The 22082-nt window shown below is 54.0% G+C and overlaps 3 protein-coding genes across 9 annotated transcripts in view; 2 read left to right on the forward strand and 1 right to left on the reverse strand.

Moving 5' to 3' along the window:
* Positions 1–622: 622 nt before the first annotated feature.
* ERFE (erythroferrone) lies at positions 623–10090 on the forward strand. Of its 6 annotated transcripts, none has more exons than XM_007966843.3 (8): positions 623–893; positions 3375–3497; positions 4493–4607; positions 5502–5764; positions 5844–5948; positions 6039–6129; positions 7811–7889; positions 9984–10090. In XM_007966843.3, the coding sequence occupies exons 1-7, from the start codon at positions 699–701 to the stop codon at positions 7867–7869; spliced, it is 951 nt and encodes a 316-aa protein (XP_007965034.3). In that variant the 5' UTR covers positions 623–698; the 3' UTR covers positions 7870–7889; positions 9984–10090. The 6 variants fall into 6 exon arrangements, with proteins under 6 accessions (XP_007965034.3, XP_072876295.1, XP_072876296.1 ...); XM_073020194.1 differs by lacking the exon at positions 9984–10090 and adding an exon at positions 9207–9307 and having other exon boundaries at positions 5844–5952; XM_073020195.1 differs by lacking the exon at positions 9984–10090 and adding an exon at positions 9207–9307.
* LOC103218175 (uncharacterized) lies at positions 9303–10018 on the forward strand. The gene is made up of 2 exons (XM_007966838.3): positions 9303–9472; positions 9535–10018. The coding sequence occupies exons 1-2, from the start codon at positions 9303–9305 to the stop codon at positions 10016–10018; spliced, it is 654 nt and encodes a 217-aa protein (XP_007965029.3).
* A 2418-nt stretch (positions 10091–12508) lies between the features above and the next one.
* ILKAP (ILK associated serine/threonine phosphatase) overlaps positions 12509–22082 on the reverse strand; it is a 33984-nt gene continuing 24410 nt past the window's right edge. For both annotated transcript variants that reach the window (XM_007966844.3, XM_038001301.2), the window contains exons 10-12: positions 15614–15733; positions 13046–13127; positions 12509–12778 (exon numbers count right to left, since the gene is read on the reverse strand). In XM_007966844.3, the coding sequence (XP_007965035.3) occupies positions 12638–12778; positions 13046–13127; positions 15614–15733 (343 nt within the window). In that variant the 3' untranslated portion in view covers positions 12509–12637. The remainder of the gene's footprint in view (positions 12779–13045; positions 13128–15613; positions 15734–22082) is intronic.

The following is a 22082-nucleotide window of genomic DNA, read 5'->3' on the forward strand; positions in this document are numbered from 1 at the left end:
CCCCACCAGGGCAGGGCGGTTGTCCTGAGTTGTTTCTTGGCTCCCTGCGTCCCCTCCGTCCCTGCAGGTGAGCCGGGTGGGGAAGAACAGTGAGTCTCTGCGCTCGGAGCACGCCAGTCATGAAGGGAGGGCAGCCTGGAAGGGGGAGTTCCCCCTGGGAAAGGGGAGCTGAGAAGGGGCCCCGAGGGTCTCCCGGCTCCGATTTGCTCCACCTGTGTCGTAGAGGCCTGACCCTCGCGGGGCGCGTCCAGGAGAATGGGGAGGGGATACCTCGGGGGTCCCTGCAGAGGACGTGGGGGATAGAGAGGGGAGAAAGGATCCTCGGGCCGGCTGGGAGGAGGCAGCGCCTGGCTCTCCGCAAAGAAAATGGGGTCGTGAGGGCAGAGGGTCCAGGGCCGGGAGAAGAGGCGCCTCGCTCCCCACGAAGCGGAAGCGCTGGCAGCGCGAAGGAGGGACCCCAGAACCGGGAGTTGCAGGGGGGACGCGCACAGCACGGGAACACCCCTCCCTCTCCCCGCCCTGCTCCCCGTGCCCCCCTCCCCCAGCCCGGACACGCCCCCCATCCCCCTGCAGCGCGCGCGGGAGCCGGGAGGGGGCGCGGGCGGGCGCGCGGTCTCGGGCGAGGCGGGGGATTCAAGCGCGTTATAAGGCGAGGAGCCCGGGACGCCCGAGACGCCGCACTCGGAGCCGCCGCCCGCATGGCCTCGGCCCGCCGCCCCGCCGGAGCCCGCCTGCTGCTTGTCTACGCGGGCCTGCTGGCCGCCGCCGCGGGCCTGGGGTCCCCGGAGCCTGGGGCGCCCTCGAGGAGCCGCGCCCGCGAGGAGCCGTCACCCAGGAACGAGCTGCCCTGGGGCCCCGGGGAGAGCCGCGCGGGGCCGGCCGCCCGTCTGCCGGTAAGACGCCCGGGTCCGCTCCGGACCCAGCCCGCGCCCACAAGCTCCGGCCCGGGAGGAGGACGGAGAGGCCAAGCCCGCCCTCATCCCCGAGAGCTGCTGCAATGCCCGGCTCCGGGGCTCCGGGGCTCCGCTGAGACTCAGGGCCGTGTAGACGCTGCCCTCAGCCCGGCAGGGAGTCTTGACTTTGGCTTTGGGGTAGTTTGACTTAAAGCAAGGTTCTGCTAGGTCGGCGAAAACCCCCTTTTCTTTTGGGACAGAAGGAAGTTGGGAAATAAAAGTGTAAATAACTTGAGTTGAGGAAATTGGGAAGAACGCATGTGTAAAAAGTGTAAGCAAATTACTGCCACCGCCCCCAATCTATTTGGTGCAGTTCTCTGAAAACAAAGTGTTTCCCTGCGGGTCTGGGGTCAGGGGGCTGTTCAGGGTGGGGAATGACATGGGGCTTTGAGTCAAGTAGCTTCTGGCCGTGAAGGGGTGATCTTGAGCTCTGCCCTGCCCCCTCCTCTCCAGGGTTTTGGAGCCTGGACTGCTGCGCAGAGGGTGGTCCGGTTGGGGCCTGAGGAGAGGAGAACTTCGGAGGGGCCCTCAGTGTGGCCGGGCCTTGGGTCAGGGGGGCAGGGCTGCTCCAGGGAAGCCGGGGTGGGCGGCGGGTGCTCTTGACTCTGAAGATGCTCAGGGACAGTAGAGGGGAGAGTCAGGAGGGCATCTACTAGAGGGGACAGGGCTGCAGCTAGGCCTGGGGTCCCCCAGCGTTCTCTATCCCAGCCGCACCACCCCCAGCTGCTTTCCAGGGACTGAGGGCACCCCTCCCCCTGCAGTTGGCCAGACCACCCAGGCGGGCACAGCAGCCGAATGTCAGGGCATGGCCAGCAGGAGGCAGATGGAGCTCAGGTGCTTCCAGGTGGAGTTTTGGTTGGACCCTGTTTGTAGGGGACACGGTGACACCAGAGGTCCTCCCAGGCTCCAAGGCTTGTTTCTGAGAGACTCCTTGTGGCTGGAACCAGGGCAGCTGCCCAATACCCACCGTCATGACTGGGGCCATCTCCTGGTGTGCCAACTGACATGGTTCTGCCTGTGAACAGCTCTACCCCCAAACCAAACTGGGGTCAGAGTCCATCCACAGGCTACAGGTGCAGCTGGGAAGGTCAGCTGGGCACACCCCTCCTGGCTGGTGTGCAGCATCCTCACTGCGTGTTTCCGCAGAGGGCACACGCGAAGTGGAAGAGGGTCCTGGGAGGGGGTAGAGTGGAGAGCAGCCAGTAGGTGGTACAGTTGACCCTCCAAGGCACAGGGAAGCGCTGAGCGCGCTGAGGGCCCTGGGCACCCTGAACCCTTTCTCCATCCAACCACAGGCTCCTCTGGCACCGCAGCCCCATCTTCCCACCACAGCACCCTAGCCTGTGCATTGGTCAACCAGCTCCCAAAAGAAGGCCCTGTGTCCCCCCAGAGCAGCCAGGAACCAAAGGCAGTGACTTGGCAGCCGGCTTTGTCTCTGATAAAAGGGCCTGGTCAGCTACAAAATCCCAGGGTCCTTCTGTCAGCCCCCAGCATCAGCACCCATGACCGCATCTAAGCCCTCTTGGGCTGGTTTCCTTCCCAGCTGGCAGCCTTGCCTGGAGCCCAGATAGCCCAGTGGGTCCAAGTCCTCCCCCAGAAAGCTCCCTCCAAAACTGTGCTCAGTGTCAGCATCAGTCAGGATGCAGCGAGGACAGGAATGGGAACTTCTGGAAGCTTCACTGTCCGTGCTTGAGTCAGTGTCTCAGAAGTGCTGAGGAAATGAACGTCCCGTGCAGAGGCCTCATGTCATGACAGCTCACCTGGTCCTCTCCCCCACTGAACTGTAACCCGAGGCAGCTGTGAGGGCTGAATTTGCCTCCTTAGAACTTCTGACAGTGGGGGATGGACAGAGGAGCAGCTCACCTGGTTCTCTCCTCCACTGAACTGTAACCTGAGGCAGCTGTGAGGGCTGAATTTGCCTCCTTAGAACTTCTGACAGTGGGGGATGGACAGAGGAGGGCTGGCTAGTAGTTGGGCTCCCTGATAATCACAGTTGCTTCTTCCTGAGCACCTATGGGTGCTCTCGTGGTTGGATCTTTCTGGTGACTGGAGGGTGGTGTGATCACTGCAGCTCCTCTGGAGGAAGGAGGCCCAGCAGTGCAGGGATTCACGCCGATACCTGAGCCCTGCCCCCATCTTCCCTCCAGGCGTCTTGGGTCTGCCTCTCCCGAGTGCCACGTCCAGGCCGAGGTGTGGCCTATTCCCTAGGAGTCGTCCTCCACGGGCCAAGGGGAGAAGGTGCGAGGGGTGGGGGGCCCTTTGGGAGCCGCCTTTGAGGCACTGCCTTTGAGGGCACCACAGGTGACAAGGACCAGGGTCCCAGAGTACAGAAGGCCACACAGTCACCTCCTGCAAAGTGTCCCACCTGCTTGGTGGGAGCCCAGTGAGGCCAACCGCCCTGCTGGGCTGGCTGTGTTCCAGGAGCCCACCGCCGAGCGTGCACACAGTATTGATCCCCGGGACACCTGGATGCTTTTCGTCAGGCAGAGTGACAAGGGTGTCAACGGCAAGAAGAGGACCAAAGGCAAGGCCAAGAAGCTGAAGGTGAGGCCAGCATTCCGTCAGCACCAGGCCGTCGGGGGGCTCCACCTCCTCGCTCCTCATCCACTCCTACATCCTGAACATTTCTAATAGCATACCCCTCACGCCTCGGCCTGGGGACAGAGAACACAGAGAAAGAACCCAGGCAGCCCCAGGGGGAGCCCTGAGTTAGGGGCCTGGTCCCAACCATTTCCCCATACCCCTAAAATGCCAAGCACTCCCTCTTTTCTCCTCCCTCTGCATCCAGGCCAGGGAGGCTGGGCTAACGCAGGCTGTGGTGAGAACCTTGTCCATGCTGGGGGGGGCCTGCAGGAGTACCTGGTTCCCGGGGACTAGGGGCACAGGGTCCTGGCGACTGCTGCGCTCTCACCCTCACTCAGCCTTGGGTCTTGGCCTGAGCGGAAACTTGGTGCTTGGTCCTGGTGCTGCCTCCTACTTGGAGCCCCCAAAATGGCACATACAGGGTATGGGCTTCTCTGTCCCCTGGGGGCCAGTCTCACCTGCCTGGGATCTGACCACACGATGGAAGGCCAGCTCAGAGCACATGAGGCAGGTGCACAGGCCAGGCTGTCCCCGTGGCCTGGCCTTCCACCTCTGCCCCAGCCTCCTGGCCCTGCCCTAAGCTGCTCCCGACAGGGGCTCACTGGTTCCTATTTCGGGTCCCAACCCAGCCTAGTGGGGACTTGCTGATGGTGGACTCCGGCCCAGTGCAGACCCTGAGATGCAAGTCCCCAAAAGCTGCCTGGAGTCGTCTTCCCTCCAGGAGGCCTGGCTGCAGGAGTGGGCTTCAGCCCTCTGCCTCCCCACTCAGGGCAGAGCCCTTCCCTGCCAAAGCCCCACCCTGAGGGCCCCCACCTTCAACGCAGTCCTTGTACTCACTCCAGGAGAAGCTTCCAGTTGGAGGTAGACCCTCGGCTGGAGGTTGGAGCCCACTGGGGAGCTCTCTTGCCGGCCTCTTAGTGGCAAGAGCCTGCTCCTCATATGTCCTCACTGGCAAGGTTCCCTTTCAGTTCGGCTTGCCAGGGCCCCCTGGGCCTCCCGGTCCCCAGGGCCCCCCAGGCCCCATCATCCCACCCGAGGCGCTGCTGAAGGAGTTCCAGCTGCTGCTGAAAGGTAGGGGTGTGCACCAGCTGGCACACACCCCCTGCACTGAGCTGGGCCTGGGAGGGTGTCCCGAGGAGCCGACAGGGCCAACCTCAGCACTTGCGCAGGCACCCAAGGAGGACCTGCTCTGGGCTGGACTCAAGGACAGTGGAGCTGGCCCAGGTCCAGTCCCTCCCCCGTCTTGGCCCACGTCTGCCAAGGGTCAGGGCTGGGGGTGGCTGGGAGTTGGGGACCATGACCAGGAGAAGGCTTCACAGAGGAAGATGGGCCTGGCCACTCAGCATGGCAGGTGCTCAGGGACCAGCGCCCATGCCCTGCCTGGAAGTCAGGAGAGCCCAGTGAAAGGCAGAGGCTAGTGTATGGGGCAGCACCAGGCGGAGCTCGGCCTGGCACCCACAGTCACCACTGGCCCAGGCTGGGGCAACCTGCGCTGGAGGAGGCAGAGCTGAGTCGAGCTTCGGAGTCCACACTTTGAGGCCTGCTCCCGAGCAGTGGCTCACATTAGTCATTAGAATTGAGCCTTTTTTCCCTTTTAGTTCAATGTCCTGTTCATTTAAATATACCACCTTCTGCCCTGAAGAACCTCCTTGTACTTCCAGTAAAGTCGCAATCCCTTATTTTACCCCCAGCTTCTTTGGAAAATGTGGGTGGGGTAGAGGTGAGGCTGGAGACCAGGCGCGCTGGGGCACTTCTGCCCGAGCTTCCCAAATGGTGAGGGAAACGGAAGCCGCTGCAGGGTCAGGAAGCAAAGCCTCCGAGGCCCTTCAGGCCGAGGGGGCGTCGCCCTCGCCCCACCCTTGCGCCGGGCAGGCCCCTTGTCCTGCTTGCACCTGTCCCGCTTGCACCCACGCGGCGGGCGGGTGAGGGGTCCCCGGCGCGCGGCCACCGCTCGCTCTGTGCCAGGCGCTGTGCGGCAGCGGGAGCGCGTGGAGCACGAACCCTGCACATGCGGCCCCGCCGGGTCCGTCGCTGCGAGCCTAGCCCCGGTCTCGGCCACCGCCGGGGAGGACGACGACGACGCGGCGGGGGACGTGCTGGCACTGCTGGCCGCGCCCCTGGCCCCGGGGCCGCGGGCGCCGCGCGTGGAGGCTGCTTTCCTCTGCCGCCTGCGCCGGGATGCGTTGGTGGAGCGGCGCGCGCTGCACGAGCTGGGCGTCTACTACCTGGTGAGTGCGGGCGCGCGGGAGGGCGGGTGGCACCATGCGGCCAGGCGGGAGCCGGGATGACTATCCATGCCCCTCGCAGCCCGACGCGGAGGGTGCCTTCCGCCGCGGCTCAGGCCTGAACTTGACCAGCGGCCAGTACAGGGCGCCCGTGGCTGGCTTCTACGCGCTCGCTGCCACGCTGCACGTGGGTGAGGCCCGGGGCGTGGGGGGACCGCCCGCCCTGTCGCCCACCCAGCCGCCTGCCTGGGTGACCACGTCCCGCCCTCCCCCGCAGCGCTCGGGGAGCCACCGAGGAGGGGGCCGCCGCGCCCCGGAGACCACCTGCGCCTGCTCATCTGCATCCAGTCCCGGTGCCAGCGCAACACGTGAGTGCGTCCCGGCCCGGACCCCACGCCCGCAGTCGCTTGGCCCCCACAAGCTGTGAGTGGTTACACAAGGCACTGGACGGGGCTTCCACCCGTTCCCACCCCGCCGTGGCCTGGGTGACCCCACACCTCCTTCCAGGTCTCCTGGTCTACTCCTGCCCCGATCAGGCCTTCCCTTCACAGCAACCAGGGGCTGTTAAAAATGACTTTTTTTTTTCTTTTTTCCATTCTCCTTTATTCCATAAACACCTAGTTACAAGTTGCACAAATCAAAAAATAAAGGCAGAGAAGGGTTTAGGGAAGATTCTCCTGATGTGTGTGGGCAGGAGTAGGGAGAAAGAGTTGGGAACCAGTCTGCTCCTTCCACAGCCCTAGACAGGGCTACGGTCCCTCAGTGGGGGCTCTGAGGAAGAGGTGGGCAAAGATCCAGGGTAGCTGAGGGATGGAGGAGGCCCCTAAACCCAGAGCTTACCCCAAAAGACCCTTCAATGCATGGCAGGAGTAGAATGGGAAAGGTGAAGGGGTTTGAAGATGGAGCAGCAGAATGAAAAATCAAGTTAGTAGATGGAGAGGCGAAGTCATCATGGTAAGGGGATTAAAGAAGGAAAAAGTAGGAAAGGGTGCCGTGAAAGGTTCTTCCTGAGACCCCCAGGGAGAGGTGGGGGCCAGCTTGCTTGTTAATTAATATTAAATTGGGGATGGGAATCAGATAGGAAAAAGTTATTCAGGGGATGATTTCTCAGCCTCTCAGCCTGTACGAGAGAGGCTGAGGGCCCGGGACCCTCACCAGTCATAGCGGCAGGACTGTCGGGAAGGGGAGTCCTCAGGTCCCTGGATGGCCAAGCGGGTAGGCCCCTCCGCCCTTCATCCCCCCCCCGCCCCTGAGGACTCAAGCCGCCGAAACTCCAGGGGGCACTGCTGCCGGAATCTAGGCCACTTCCCGCCCAGACCTTCACCTCCTCCCCAGGTCCTAGGAGGCCTGGCTCCTCCCAGCTTCCCGCCTCCTCCCAGCTTCCCGCCTCCTCCCAGCTTCCCGCCTCCTCCCCACCTCGGGGACTTTCATCTTGGGGCCCGAAGCACCAGTGTTACTCCAAGAGGCCTCTCCAGACAGCTTTCTGGAGGGCCCCTCCTCAGTCGCCCTCCCACCCCTCACCCGGGAACTTTCTTCCCCATCATCGCATCCCTTGCTCCTGCACCATCTGGCTCCTGAGTGCCGTGACTGAGCTCCCTATCTCCCCACACCCAGAAGGCAGCCGAGGTACAGCGGAGATGCCCTGCCGATACCTGGAGCAGACGTGAATGAATGGATCAAGTCCAGAACTTCTTAGTCTGCCTTTGAACCCCCAGAGTGTGTTGGCCTGCACCAACTTTTAGCATCACCTTCCACCACACCCCCACTTCGGAGGCTGTATCAGCCAGTGTCCTGTTTCCCATCGGAGCCAGGGCTTTGCTGCCCCTTGCTGGGCCCTGGCCTTGCCTTTCCCAATACAGCAAGCATGCCTCTGGCCCTGTATCCTGCCTCCTTTTGGGGACTCGGTTCAGATACCACCTCCACTGGAAGACCTGGCCAGGGCCAGGCACTTTGCTGGGCATGTGTTGGCTGCTGGCAGAATTGTGTGTTGTGGGTGAAGTTGGTGGGGTCTCATGGGGAAGGCTGACCCTCCTTCTGTTTTGGCTACAGCTCCCTGGAAGCCATCATGGGCCTGGAGAACAGCAGTGAGCTCTTCACCATCTCCGTGAACGGCATCCTGTACCTGCAGGTGAGTGGGGCAGGCTTGGGCATGGAGGGGCACCACCTGGGCATGGCCACGGGTGGCTGGGTGCAGAAGGGTGCTGTTAGATGTTCAGGATCACCGGGTGTAGTACCCTCAGACTCCAGGCCTGGGAGAGGGTCCAGGACATGCCAAGTGCTCACCTTGGTCTGGACACAGCCAGGCTTCAAGTTCTGATCTCCTTCCTCCAAACAGCCTTTCCCCCAGGGCGCCTGCCCACTTGAGCAGCTGCTCTGCTCTGCAGTCCCAACATTCAGACTTCCTGAGCACCTCATTCTGAGGCCGGGTACTCCCAGCCGCCACAGGTCCGCTGAAGGGACCGGTGGAGGGAGGGAATGGAGGCCAGGCTGACTCTGCCCACGCTGACGCCCTGAGTCTCCTGTGACTGTGGGAAGCCAGAGATGTTATTTTCCTACCTAAAACCCTAAGTGACCATCTCTTTCTGGCACTGGGAATTTTGGCAAGTGGTAGAGAAATGGACAGAAAGGTGGAATTTACTAACAGAAAACAACTGAGTGCAGGTGTGTGGAGTAACAGCTGCTATTGAATTCTCCCAGAGCTTTGGAGAAGGGAGTGCTACTCCCCGAGTTAGCCCGAGTTCACACAGCAGAGCCAGAAATGGAGGCCAGGCCATCTGGCTCCAGAGTCTGTGCTTGCTGAAGGGCATTTAGAGTTCCTGTCTGGGTGCCGCACAGCGTGTTTGGTGAACTCAGTCTCTGCCGCACCTGGATCTTAAGATGCAGATCCTGAGGCAGCTCTGGGTGGATCCCAGATTATGCATTTCTGGGAGTTCCCAGAGAATGTGATGCTGCTGGCACATGACCGTGTTTGGAGCAGCCAGGCTAGAGTGCTGGTTTCATGGAAGGCCCTGCCAAATGATTGCAGGGCCAGGCCTGTGGGGAAGGGCCACCCTCCCACCTGACTTGGAGCCCTTACAGGCTCTGAGAAGCCCTGCAGCTGAGAAACCTGTTGGACTCTTGAATCCCACTCTGGCCCTGAGCAGGGGCTTGCTCCCACACGCGCGAACCATAGGGCACTGCGGGGAAAGCAGGAGAGGTGCTGCGTGGGGCACAGGGCCCAACCCGCGCGGGCCCTTGCTCTGTGACCTTGGCAGCCACATTACTCTCTGGGCCTGAGCCCTTCCCATGTGCGGGGCTGAGTGGGCAGGAGGGAGTGTGGCTGGCTGGCCCCTGGGTCGCCTCTGCAGGCTGTTGGGGTGGCCCAGTGCCTCAAAGGCACCCTCCTTGCAGATGGGGCAGTGGGCCTCCGTGTTCTTGGACAACGCCAGCGGCTCCTCCCTCACAGTGCGCAGTGGCTCCCACTTCAGCGCTGTCCTCCTGGGCGTGTGAGCAGCCACCACAGTCCCCTCCTCTCGGGGCAAATGGAGCACAGGTCTAGACAATGTGCGGACAGTGTCGGAGGAGCCGTGGCCACATGCAGGAAGAGGCCCACCCGGAACTCTGCCCACACTGGCCACTGCAGTTCAGCCCACAGAGCCACGGCAGGCAGGCCTACGGACGCGACGTGCACACTGGTGGTCCCGGAGCCAGGGGGGATTCAGGACACCATCTTCAGCTGTTATCCCGGAAACAGTCGGCATGCCTGGGGACACCTGCTAGTCCCGAGCTGCAGGCCGACTCTTTCCTGGCCTGCTCAGCACCTGCCCAGATGGCCTCTTCGTCTTTCCTGCGCCCAGCCCCACCTTTTTCACCTCTCTGTGCAGAGCGCACCAGCCAGGGCCCCTACCTGGAAGAGGGTCAGCTGATGCAGGGCTGAGGGGGCTGCCACAGAGAAGGACGCCGTGTGTTCTTACTGCTCAGAAGGGACAGGGTCTCCCACCAAGCCCCTGGTCTCCATTGGCTCCTTGGTCTTTCCTGCCCCTCCCCTGTGTTCCACCTGCCAGTGGAGCTGAGCACTGCTTAGCCTGGGCCAGAGGGACACTGGACAAGGGCCTTTGGGGGACAATGAGTCTGGGCCCAGCTTCCAGTTCTAATGTATGCAAGATTAACTCACAAATTCACCTCAGAAGGCCTTTCCAAATGAGAGCTCTACTCTTCCCCTCCTCTGCCAATCTTTTCACAGCCAAGGCCCCTTCCACCCTTTCCAGAGGAGGATGAGATCCCTTTTCCCCTCCCCTCTGAGGTGCTGACTCACTGCTAGGACCCACCCACCAGAGGAAAGATCTAGAACGTCTTGACAGATTGGAGACAGCCAGGCCTGCTGACCCATCCGAACAGCTGAAGCAAGAGACTTCCACCAGGGATGCCAGGGCCTGGGTTGGTCCAGCGGCTCTGGGATGAGCCTCCCAAGCATCTTTCCCACTTGGGTGGCGATGCGGCTGAGATTGGACAGGTGGTGGATGAGAGACGGTCCCGAGAAAGGGTGGTCTCGGGAGGGCTGGTCTGAAGCCTGCTGTGCTCCTGTGGCAGTGATGGGGCCTGGGGATGGGGATGGCAGCTCTCATGAGGAGACCTAGGCTGTGAGCCCACAGCCTCCCACATTTTCCCTAAAGTGCAGGACTGTCTGAGAGTAGGTAGTGAAGAGGACAAGGCCCTCAGCGGTGACCTCCAGGGCCTTCTACCTGCTGAGGAAGAGTTAACCCACTGCTTCCCCAACACAACAGGCTATGAAGAACCTGGTGCCTCAGGACCTCCTGGGAGCCAAGCTGGTCTGGCAAGGGTGCTCTAGGCCTGGGAAAGAAGGGAGCAATGGCCAGTCACCTTCACCTTCTAACTGGCCTTCGGATGAGGTGACCACCACCAGGCCTGAATGATCCCCAGGAGCCCAGCTTCCAAACCCCAACTCCGAATCAAACATCTCCATCCCCAAGTGCAGTAATACACAAAAACCAACCACTCTGCCCTGGGGCAGGCCTGGCGCGATTCTCAGTAGGACTCATACCCACCCTACCTAGAAGTACTGGGCTGGCCTGGGTATTGCATCCCGTGCGTTTTGATAAGGGGGTGATGTGGCCACACCCTTATCTAGATTTCACTTTGTATCCACTGGGCACAGATATTTTAGAGAACTTCATCTTTTACTCTTGAAAAAGCCACATATCCACATCTCCATTTTCTCAGTGTGTTATGCAGCAATTTATTAAAGTATTTATTGTCTAATACTGCCAGGTGGAATATATATAACTGACTTCGGGGGGGTGGTTCAACTAAAGAACTGTGTGACACAACAGTTACAAAAGGGAGACCTTAAGATCCAGAATCAATCCTTTAGCCCAGGTTCACTAAGCACAGTAAGGAGAAACCTCCAAGGTGAAGCGGAGATGGCCTCCAGCCTCTACGTGGGAGGGGCTCCCTTGAAGGCTGGGAGTGAACCTTTCTGGGAAACTAGGGTCAAGCCTCTGGGGGATGGTGGGACATAGGGATGTATGAGGCAGAGACATCAGTGTGCAAACACCTGGTTTGCTATAGGAAGTTATTTACCAAATAGTTCTATTTCCTGATTCTGGGGTACCAGGGCTCTTTTCTTCAATGATGCCACACTGGACAATGTCCCAGTCCTCAAACTAAAATGGGTACTTGGCTCTTAAAACTCCCTGGGGAAGGGACAGCACCAACACTTCAGTTTTTATTTGCGGCTTTTACACAACAGACCCACAGGAGTCATCTAAGGTTTACATGAAGCATTTACCACTGAGGTCCTTGTAGCATGGATACCAATTCCACTCACTGAATCAACTGGGTGATAAAACCATGTGTGTGAGTTGGGTAGGGGCCAGGGAACATTACAAAACAGATTCTGAAAAACGCAAATTTTTAGAATCTTACATCATCCTGAGCCAAACATTTACACAAAAGGATCCAAGAGCTGCTTTACTAAAAACTTAGTCATGATGACGACGTTTTCTATATAAACAAGTGCTTGAAAAGTATTTTAAAGCTTATTCTTCTGAGATGATTCATGTACTCTTTTCATGCTTTTAAAATCTTTCACAGAAGGGTTGAGGTGTTACTGCAAAGATTAACCTCATTCCAGCACAGGGCCAACTCCCCACACCTACCTCATGTGGGCAGCAGAATTTCCGGGGCATGCTCAGCAGCAGGCTGCCTGCTCCAACAGGAAGGTGCACACCTACACCCAGGGGGTCCAGATGGAAGCCACTGAACCTAGTCCTCCAGACTCCTGCTGCCAGACTGCAGCTCTCACCAATGGAATCAGAATCGCTAATTCTGTACTGTTTCTGGAAGGTCTGATGCACAAGTAACCTTGTGTATCAGTCTATTTCCTGGCTGAGCCTGAGCTTATGCTATGCAACATTTTCCAACACTATTTCCATAGGGAAAACTGAAAAGAGCTAGAGGGTTCCAAAAGCCCCGGTCTGGTCCTAGCCTTGTCTCTAACCAGTCATCTCCTCGGTCTCTTCATTGCAACATGCCACTTCCCCGACCAGGGTCATCATGAGAGTGAAAGCACAGCAAAATGCCTGTGAACTAGAAAACATCACACAACCAGCAGCTTGCAGGCCACTCCGAGCCAGTCCAAGATGCCTATAATGGTTTTAACAAGGAAAGACAGCATATTCAAAAGCAAACATAATCTCTGAAGGGTCAACAGGTACTCACAGTGTAATAACTCAAAAGACTAGGAAAAAAAAAAAAAGAAACCTTTATTTACAACCATGGGAGTCCCACAGGAGTACACAAAACACACAATGTGCACACACACAAAATGAACCTTTTAAGTCAACACCATGCGTGCTCCTAGCCGCGCACCACCCCTCAGTGCCCTATCCGCACCACCATCACGGTGACATTGTCGGCCGAGCCCCGCTGCACCGCCTTGTTGGCCAGCCTGTTGCAGGCTGCTTCGTAGCGGGCGTCGACTGCGGACTTCCCTTCCCGGGTCTGGATCTTCTCATCCTACCAGATGAGAAAGGGAATGAGTGAATGGGGTGACCCTGCACCCTGTCACTTTCCTGAGACACTACTGCCAGGAAGAGGAGCTGCTCTGGTCTCCATCAGGGCTGGCAGGACAAACTGACTAGTGAGTCAGTAGGCAGCGTTCACACTGGAAAAAGGGCAAAAGAGCTGTTCAACAATGGGAGGACATGGGGTCTCAGGACTTATACTTCTCTGAAAACGAAGACACAGCTGGGACAACCACTACTCCCATGTGAGATTTCTCACCTCGAGACAGGACAAGATGAAGTTCACGGCTTCTTCTGGGGTAAAGACCTTGAAGAGCCCATCACAGGCCAACAAAATGAACCTACAACACCAGGGAGAAATATAAATGGGTTTTAGGTCCAACCAAAAAAATAAAAAATAAAAAAAAAAGGCCTGGAGATGGAGATAAAATAAGTATTTGTCCAACTATTCAAAGGCTAAGGTTTTTTTTTTTTTTTTTTTTTTGAGATGGAGTTTCACTCTTGTTGCCTAGGCTGGAGTGCAATGGCACAATCTTGGCTCACTGCAACCTCCACCTTCTCAGTTTAAGCTATTCTCCTGCCTCAGTCTCCTGAGTAGCTGGGATTATAGGCGCCCGCCACCACACCCAGCTAATTTTTTGTATTTTTAGTAGACACGGTCTCACCATGTTGGCCAGGCTGGTCTCAAACTCCTGACCTCAGGTGATCCACCTGCCTTAGCCTCCCAAAGTGCTAGGATTACAGGTATGAGCCACTGCATCTGGCCAGGCTAAGATCTGTTTAAACCCACTTAATTTCTGAGACAAAGGTTTCAACTTCTGAGACAAAGGTTTAAACTACTTACAAGTATTTGTGGATAGGATGTTATACATCAAAACAGAGACTATCTTTCTCTTCACCAATTAACAGAATTATTACCTCAAACATTAGGTGCTATACTTTCTTAGACAAACACAAGAAAAACCACTGAATAAAAATATGGGTGTTATGGTAAATATACAAGAGTTTGTAACACCACAGGCCTTCCACCACTTCCAGACATCAAGCTGAGAATGAGCCCGGCCTCGGTGAAACATAATTGGGCGCACAATGCACACCCTGGGGGCTGCACGCAAGTCCAAGGCCCAACAAGGGGTAGCTGTGTGTGTTCCTGTGTTTGAAAACCACATGTTCTCCCTTTCAGAATCAAGCCCTCTAGACTGCCCCTGGAATCTTTCTGAACGCCAATGGATTCCATTTGACAGTTCTAGTTCTCCCGGTATTGGGGGTGGGGAATATGCTTCCCTACGGCTTTATGGTATAAGCCACGTTCCTTTTCTCACTGTAATATCTGTGTCTGTTTTCCTTTCTGTTGTTGTTGTTGTTGTTGAGGCGGACTTCACTCTTGTCGCCCAGACTAGAGTGCAGTGGCACGATCTCAACTCACTGTAACCTCTGCCTCCCGGGTTCAAGTGATTCTCCTGCCTCAGTCTCCTGAGTGGCTGGGATGACAGGCACCCACCACCACGCCTGGCTAATTTTTCTATTTTTAGCAGAGATGGGGTTTTGCCATGTTGGCCAGTCTGGCCTTGAACTCCTGACCACAGGTGATCCACCCACCTCCGCCTCCGAAAGTGTTGGGATTACAGGCGTGAGCCACCCACCCAGCCTGTTTTCCTCTTTTGACCAGGCTTTCATTCAGCCACTATTTGCTGAGCATGTCGTCCACGCTAAGAACACAGTGGGGCCTAGTCCTGGCAGGCTCCTGCCCCTTCCAGTGTCCTGAAAGTCACACCCTGAATACCCAATCACACAGACCCACGATTACAACCCAGGAAGGGGAGCTAGGAAGCAAAGCAGAAGATGCATCATTCAGAAAACCAGAGGCGGCGGCTGCTGGAAAGGTAATGGAGGACCCCGGGGTACGTGAGAATATAACAAACACACTGCAGGCAGATGTGGAGAATGGGGCAGTGGCTCGAGACAAGGCCAAGCAAGCAAGTGCCAAAGCAAGGCAAGTGCTCTTCATCCATAGCACTGGGGTAGGACTCAGAGAAGCACTCAGAGGACCACCCCGCCACAGTGCCACTAGTCTCTCGCCTCCCCTCATCAACTCAATGCTGTGAATCCTGCTTCCGGGAGCTTTCCTTGTCCGCCTCCTGTTACTACCTTAGTTCCGCCCTCACCATCAGGCCAGGGCTGCTGCACCGCTGCTCATGGGCCTCCCTAGCTCCAAAATAGCATCTTTAACCATCTTTAACTGTTGAGGCCTTGCCCTCGGCCGGCATGGTGCCATACGTTTAGGCATAGAGAACAGGAGATGAACAAGTGAACAGTCTCTTTCTCAACCAGTCCTGGCTCTGTGCAAAAACCTATGATTCTCCACCAATGATCAACTAAAATTCAAACTCTCCAGCATGGGACTGAGGGCCCTTCAGGATCTGCCCCTGAAGTACCCTGCTATCACTTTCCCACCACTCCCTCGGTCCTCCAAGCGCCTGTCTGGCCAAGCTTTCACACTGTCATATGTTAATGCCTTAGTGCGTGTTCCCTCTGCCAGGAAGGCCCTTCTCTGACAGGGATATCCCCCTTCCCCTCCTGCTAAAGACCCCAGCACATGGCACATGCCTAGGACACACTGGACTGCAGCTGCCCAGCCCCAAGTGTGTTCCCCACCACTGTGGACCCCACCAGAGCAGAAACCACGTTCTGTTTATCTCTGCACCCCCAGGGCCTAGCACCATGGACACCTTCCCTCCAACAAAGCCTTGATACAAATTGGAAGAAGTGAGGAAAAGAAAGCAAGCCACGTGCACGCACACCTGTGCCTCTGATAGGGCCCTTTTACCTGTCATTGGGGGTCAGCTGGCAGCGTCTGATGTCGGGCACAGACGTGACACCGCAGCGCTTGTACTGCCCGTCCCCAATGGAGCGAGACACCTCTAGCACACCCAAAACACGCCCATCCCTAAAATGAGAGGAAAAACATTTCAGACTCTACCTGACAGATTATGGGTCCACAGTACTTAGAATCTCACCTTAAAAGCAGAGAATGAAAGTGTGAAAGATACAGACTGTGGGATTCACATTATTAACCAGTACTGACATTTCTTGGTCTCCAATATGCAGGAGTGTCTAGGCCATTAACTGCTGCCCTGGGGTAGGGACCCTAACCAGCTGCACATGGGTGGGAACAGCACCTCCAGTGGCTGCCAAGCAGTACTGTCCAGCTTAACCTTCGACAGGACTCAGCAGTTCTCATCACTCACCTAGGTCCAAAGTCCAGAATTGGATTTGACTGGACTGGGTAGGGGAGCCTGGCAGTGTTTTTGTATCTTAAAGCTCCTTGAGTGTTTCCCACATGCAGCGAGGGTTAACAATAGCTAGAACAGAGGGATATTTTGCATTTCAATCTAATTAGATTTGGAAAATCCCTGAGAGTGGCTATTCCTGGGCTGTGGAGCACATGTCTTTTGCTCCACAGGGATGGTTTAACGTTAATATAAATGAGAGCATCCTGCATAGCACCATAGTTTCACCCACTCTATTTTTAGGTAAGGGGATATGGAGGAGATGGGGCAGCGATCTACAAATGGGAAGAGACATCTAAGGGACAGTCCTATTGCCAAGGAAAAACCATTTGGGGGAGCCTATTGCCCCAAAGAACAATTCTGGTCTGGGCTGTAGCACTGTCACCTTAAGCAGCTGCAAGCTCTCTACCCTTCAGGCCCTTGTTTGTAAAGGGAGAGAAGACAACCATACTCAAAAGTGCAAGAGGGCACTCCACAAATGCCACGGCTGTGCGTGGGTGTTTAGGATCACCACGGGGTTCCATGGACCAAGCAAGTTCAGAAGATGCGGTGCAGATGGATGCACATGGTAGGAAATGCTTCCTGGGCTGCTGTCCTAAAGGCAGAATTCAGCCTGGCCCTTCTCTGGGCCCCAGTTACCCTCTCATGTTTTTTCTTCTTCAAAGACTTCTGCTGGTATCTGCAAAAACCCTAGTGATCTTCTAGGATACAAACCGTTAAACAGCAAGAGGAAACAGAGTGCACAGGGGAAGAGCTGCGGACTGAAGATGGGTGGGGGCACTTGGCCTTAAGAGTGCCAGTTCAGGAAGCAGCTCACAGTGAAGTGCTATGAAAACCCAACAAAGCACCTCTCCCATAACCAGGTGACTGGGTGTCTGGTGTGGATTCCCCACATTCCAGTCATAAACCCATCCTGTTTCAACAAGATTAGGATTACAATAACCACCTCTGCCACGGCAGGTCCCAGAAGCCAAAGTAGCCACCAGCAACTTCTGGTACTGCACAACACAGTATAGAAAATGTGAAACAACTCCTAAGTCTAAAGAAGGAAAATATGAGCAGCACCCGAACTGCCATCTCTCATTCTCTATTTTTTTTTTAAATAGAGACAGTGTCTCCCTCTGTTGCCCAGGCTGGAGGGCAGTGGTGCAATCGCTCACTGGGTTCAAGTGATCCTCCCACCTCAGCCTCCTGAGTAGCTAGAACTAAAGGTGCCACCAAGTCCGGGTAATTAAAAAAAAATTTTTTTTTGTACAGATGGGGTGTTGCCCAGGCTGGTCCTTAAACAATTGGCCTCAAGCAATCCTCCCACCTCAGCCTCCCAAAGTGCTGAGATTACAGGTATAATGTGGCCTCATTCTTGTTTTCAAAGTTCCACATACAGAGTAGTAATCTTCCATTCACTGAACTGCTAGAGTAACAGCAGAAAGCACACGGACAGGATGATGGATCCCAGGAAAAGCGTTTGGTAATGATGCAGCAAGCTGCCCTGGCACTATGCCTACACCCAATGCAATGTCCTACATAGATGTGCACATTCAAATACCTGTCAGTTCAACAAAGGCCAATCACAGAGTCCCAACTCTGAGATCGAGCATCACACAAGGGTAAATCCATGCCACGTCTACTTTGGAAACTGTTGGTACAAGTTCAAAAGGATCACCACTGATGAGGCTGGTCGGGACTCAGCCCCAGAGACACAGGCTTCGTACTTTCCAGTCTGCTTTATCCATTTCACCAGACTACTTCTTTGTTTTGAAGAGAAAGGGTCCTGCAATGTTGCCCAGACTGGAGTGCAGTGGCTATTCACAGACATGGTGGCGCATTATAGCTTCAAGCTCCTGGACTCAAACGATCCTCCTGCCTCAGCCTCCAAGTGGCTGGGACTACAGGCGCATGCCACCAATACGTACTCTATCCATGTCCATTTCTTAAGAAAGTCTGCACTACTACAGACACAATAGAAAACTGTTTCACAGCAGGTTCTCCCCCATTGCCCAGTTTTCAAAGTTCAAACAAACTGCCCAAAGTTCACTCTCTTTCCCCTTCCTTCAGTTTCCCCCCAGCCCCGTAATTACAACACTTAACAAGTAGTGGCTTTTTTTTTTTGAGATGGAGTCTCACTCTATCGCCCAGGCTGGAGTGCAGTGGCGCAATCTCAGTTCATTGCAACCTCTGCTGCCTGGGTTCAAGTGATTCTCCTGCCTCTGCCTCCCAAGTAGCTGGGATTACAGGCGCCTGCCACCACGCCGGTTAATTTTTGTATTTTTAGTAGAGATGGGGTTTCACCATCTTGGCCCGGCTGGTCTTGAACTCCTGACCTCGTGATCCACCCACCTTGGCCTCCCAAAGTGCTGGGATTACAGGCATGAGCCACCATGCCCGGCCAAGTAATAGCATTTTAAGTCTCAGCCTACCAAGCCAATCTGCCTATCCGTTGGTACCAGCCCTCATTAGGACTGTCCTCCTGCCCTTACGCACTTCCAACTTTTGCTTTGTGCTGCTTTATTTCTCTTCTCTGTTTTCTGCCAACCAGAAAACTGTTTTCCTACTGTTTGGCAAGCTGTTCAACAGTGTCTTCAGATCTTAGCTATTTTTGTTGATATTTTCTGTTCTAATTCTTTCTCTAGAGAGAGAGACTGGGTGAGACTGAGACATCCTACTACTTGTGTGTTTAAGGCTAATCTGGCTGCTAAAGCAGCTGGAAGCTGCTTGGACTTCAGCTCCTCTTGCATGTCAGTAAAAGCAAGACACAGTTGGTCTCAATAGACTATCCACAAGTGATGTTTGCAAAGTTAAGGTTGGGAGGATGAAGCTCCATCTCCTGACCATCCAAAGACTGGTGGATGCCTAAATCCAATGTATTCATACAATGAGTGCTACAAAGATAACCAAAGGTACAATGCTACAACAGTTACTTTTAGTTGTGAGAGGCCTGCACTTGATCAAGTTCTAGGCACACAGTACTGACATTTAAATTTAAATGCTGTATGTAAACTTCCCATTTGTTCAGCTGCCTTCCTTGTAAAATAAAAAACTTGTCTTAATCTTCTCAGAAAAATTCACTGCTACATAGCTACTTCAATGTAAGAAAGCAGAAAAAAATAAGAATGCACAAAGATTTACATACTTTTGTTAAGAAATACTGGAAAAAGGCCGGGCGCGGTGGCGCAAGCCTGTAATCCCAGCACTTTGGGAGGCCGAGACGGGCGGATCACGAGGTCAGGAGATCGAGACCATCCTGGCTAACACGGTGAAACCCCGTCTCTACTAAAAAATACAAAAAATTAGCCAGGCGAGGTGGCGGCACCTGTAGTCCCAGCTACTCGGGAGGCTGAGGCAGGAGAATGGTGTGAACCTGGGGGGCGGAGCTTGCAGTGAGCTGAGATCCGGCCACTGCACTCCAGCCTGGGCGACAGAGCGAGACTCCGTCTCAAAAAAAAAAAAAAAAAAAAAGAAATACTGGAAAGAATCAAGAAATAGGATGAAGGCGACAGGGATGAAAGCATGACATCTATAAATGTCTTTTTACTCAATTTAGATTTTGAAGGATGCAATAGGGAGTTTTTCATTTTTTTTTTATTATGGTAAAATATACATGAAATTTACCATCTTAACCATTTTTAAGTGTACGGGTTCAGCAGCATTAAATATATTCACACTGTTGTGTTATCAGCACCACCATCCATCCCCAGAACTTCTTCTATCTTCCCAAACTGAGACTGTTCCCATTAAACACTAACCCCACATCCCCCACATCCCCCCGGAACCACCATTCTACTTTCTGTGAACTTGACTGGTACCTATGAGTGAAATGCTAGTGTTTGTCTTTTCGCATCTGGCTTCTTTTACTTAGCATAAAGTCCTCAGGTTCATCCATTTTGTAGCATGGGTCAGAATTTCCTTCCTTTCTGAGGTTAAATAATACTCTGTTATACAGACATCTCACACGTTGCTTATCTATTCATCTGTCAATGAACATCTGGGTTGCTTCCCCCTCTTCCCCATGGTGAATAAGGCTGCTGTGAACATGGGTGTGCAAATATCTGTTTGTGTCCCTGCTTTGAATTCTTTTGGGTATATACCCAGAGGTGGAACTGCAGATCATATGCTAACTCTGTTGAATGTCTGAGGAACTGCCATACTGTTTTCCATAGTGCACACCATTTCACATTCCCACCAGTCATGCACAGGGGTTCTCATTTCTCCCCGTATTGTATAAAGGGAAAGAAGCCCTTTATAAATTGGATAAACTGAAAACAATGAACTGAGTAAAAATAAACAGAAAACTAACTAATAGTAGTAATAACCAAAGTGGCAAAATAACCACAGTAAAAAATAGTTAATTCACTTTTGCACACAGTGCCAACAGTACTGCTTTAGTGAGATATATTCTAAGGACAAGAGAACAGCAAGGAACACAAACTAAAGTTAGGATATTTTTATTTTTTGAGGCAGGGTCTCACTCTGTCAACTAGGTTGGAGTGCACCAGCACAATCATGGCTCACTGTATCCTAGAACTCCTAGACTCAAGTGATCCTCCTGTCTCAGCCACCCGAGTGGCTGGGACTACAGGCGCACACCACCAGAAATGGCTCCACGGTGCTATTTTTATTTTTTGTACAGATAAGGTCTCAATGCTTTGCCCATGCTGCTCTCAAACTCCTGGTATGGAGCGATCCTCCTGCCTCAGCCTCCCAAAGCACTGGAATTACAGGTGTGAGCCCTCTGCTCCCCTAGTAGTGATGATTTTGATACTATGAAACTATTTTAACAAATAAATATACTGTTGTTAAGAACCAAGATTTCTAGCATTAAGAGAAATGAGCTACAAATATTAAACCAAAGAAAACTCTGTAATGTTAAATATGAGTAAGAAATAGCACTCCAAGCTTGCAATTTAAAGTGTGTTATGTTTCCTAGTTCTGTATGTTTTGAGTGGACATAGAACTAACGACAATCCAACTGAACTGAGCACCCGAGAACATGGATTTGGGTTCTTTTTTTAAAAAATTTATTCCCTACACTGATGTAATTTTTTTTTTTTTTTTGAGACAAGAGTCTTGCTCTGTTACTCAAGCTTGAGTGCAATGGTATGATCTCTGCTCACCGCAACCTCTGCCTCCCAGGCTCAAGCAATCCTCCCACCTCAGCCTCCTGAGTAGGACCACAAGCGTGTGCCACCACACCTGGCTAATTTGTCTCTCTCTTTTTTTTTTTGTATTTCTTGTAGAGATGCAGTTTCACCAATGTTGCCAAACTGGTCTTGAACTCCTCGGCTCAAGAGATCCACCCCCTTCAGCCCTCCAAAGTGCTGGGATTACAGATCTCTGAGCCACTGCACCCGGCCTGGTTTTTGGTTCTTAAACATTAATAAATACATATGAAAGGGACACAGGAACCAGCCGGCAGGAGTTCCCACTGGCCATATCTGAAATAACGTGAGCAGCAGAAAACACCATGACTGTGACTACAACACGCTGAACAGTCAATTGGCACACAGTGATTCACAAAGGAAGGATGGAGGGAGAGACACAGAGGAGTGAAAGAAAAACACTAATTTCCACAACTATAGGTGACTATCTTCCTTTCAAATTGGTAAAGGACAGAATGAAACATTCATTCTGCTTTTTTAGAAGAATCTATGATGTTCTCTTATTGATGATGAATAAGAAGTTTCTTTACAGAATGCCTGCTAACACATGTGAAAGGAATCACAGAATATGAAAATCATCTTAGATATCCCTGATGAAATAATGATTTAGGGACGCTAAAACCATTAGGTGAAAGGCTGACAGGAAACAGAATATTCACAAGGTGCCAGTGAACCTCCCCACATTACTTGCTGATGACACAAGGTGACAGGAGCATCTGGCTGTTACCACTGGAGCCAAGTGCTGGGATCTGGCAACTTACAGGTCACATCATGTGCCTACTGAAGTGAAGGGCTACTGAGTAAACAGCATCCCCCATGAAACATCTCATCTGACTCTAAAGAAGGCCTT

Source organism: Chlorocebus sabaeus, chromosome 10 (assembly GCF_047675955.1).
Source record: "Chlorocebus sabaeus isolate Y175 chromosome 10, mChlSab1.0.hap1, whole genome shotgun sequence".
Lineage (NCBI taxonomy): Eukaryota > Metazoa > Chordata > Mammalia > Primates > Cercopithecidae > Chlorocebus > Chlorocebus sabaeus.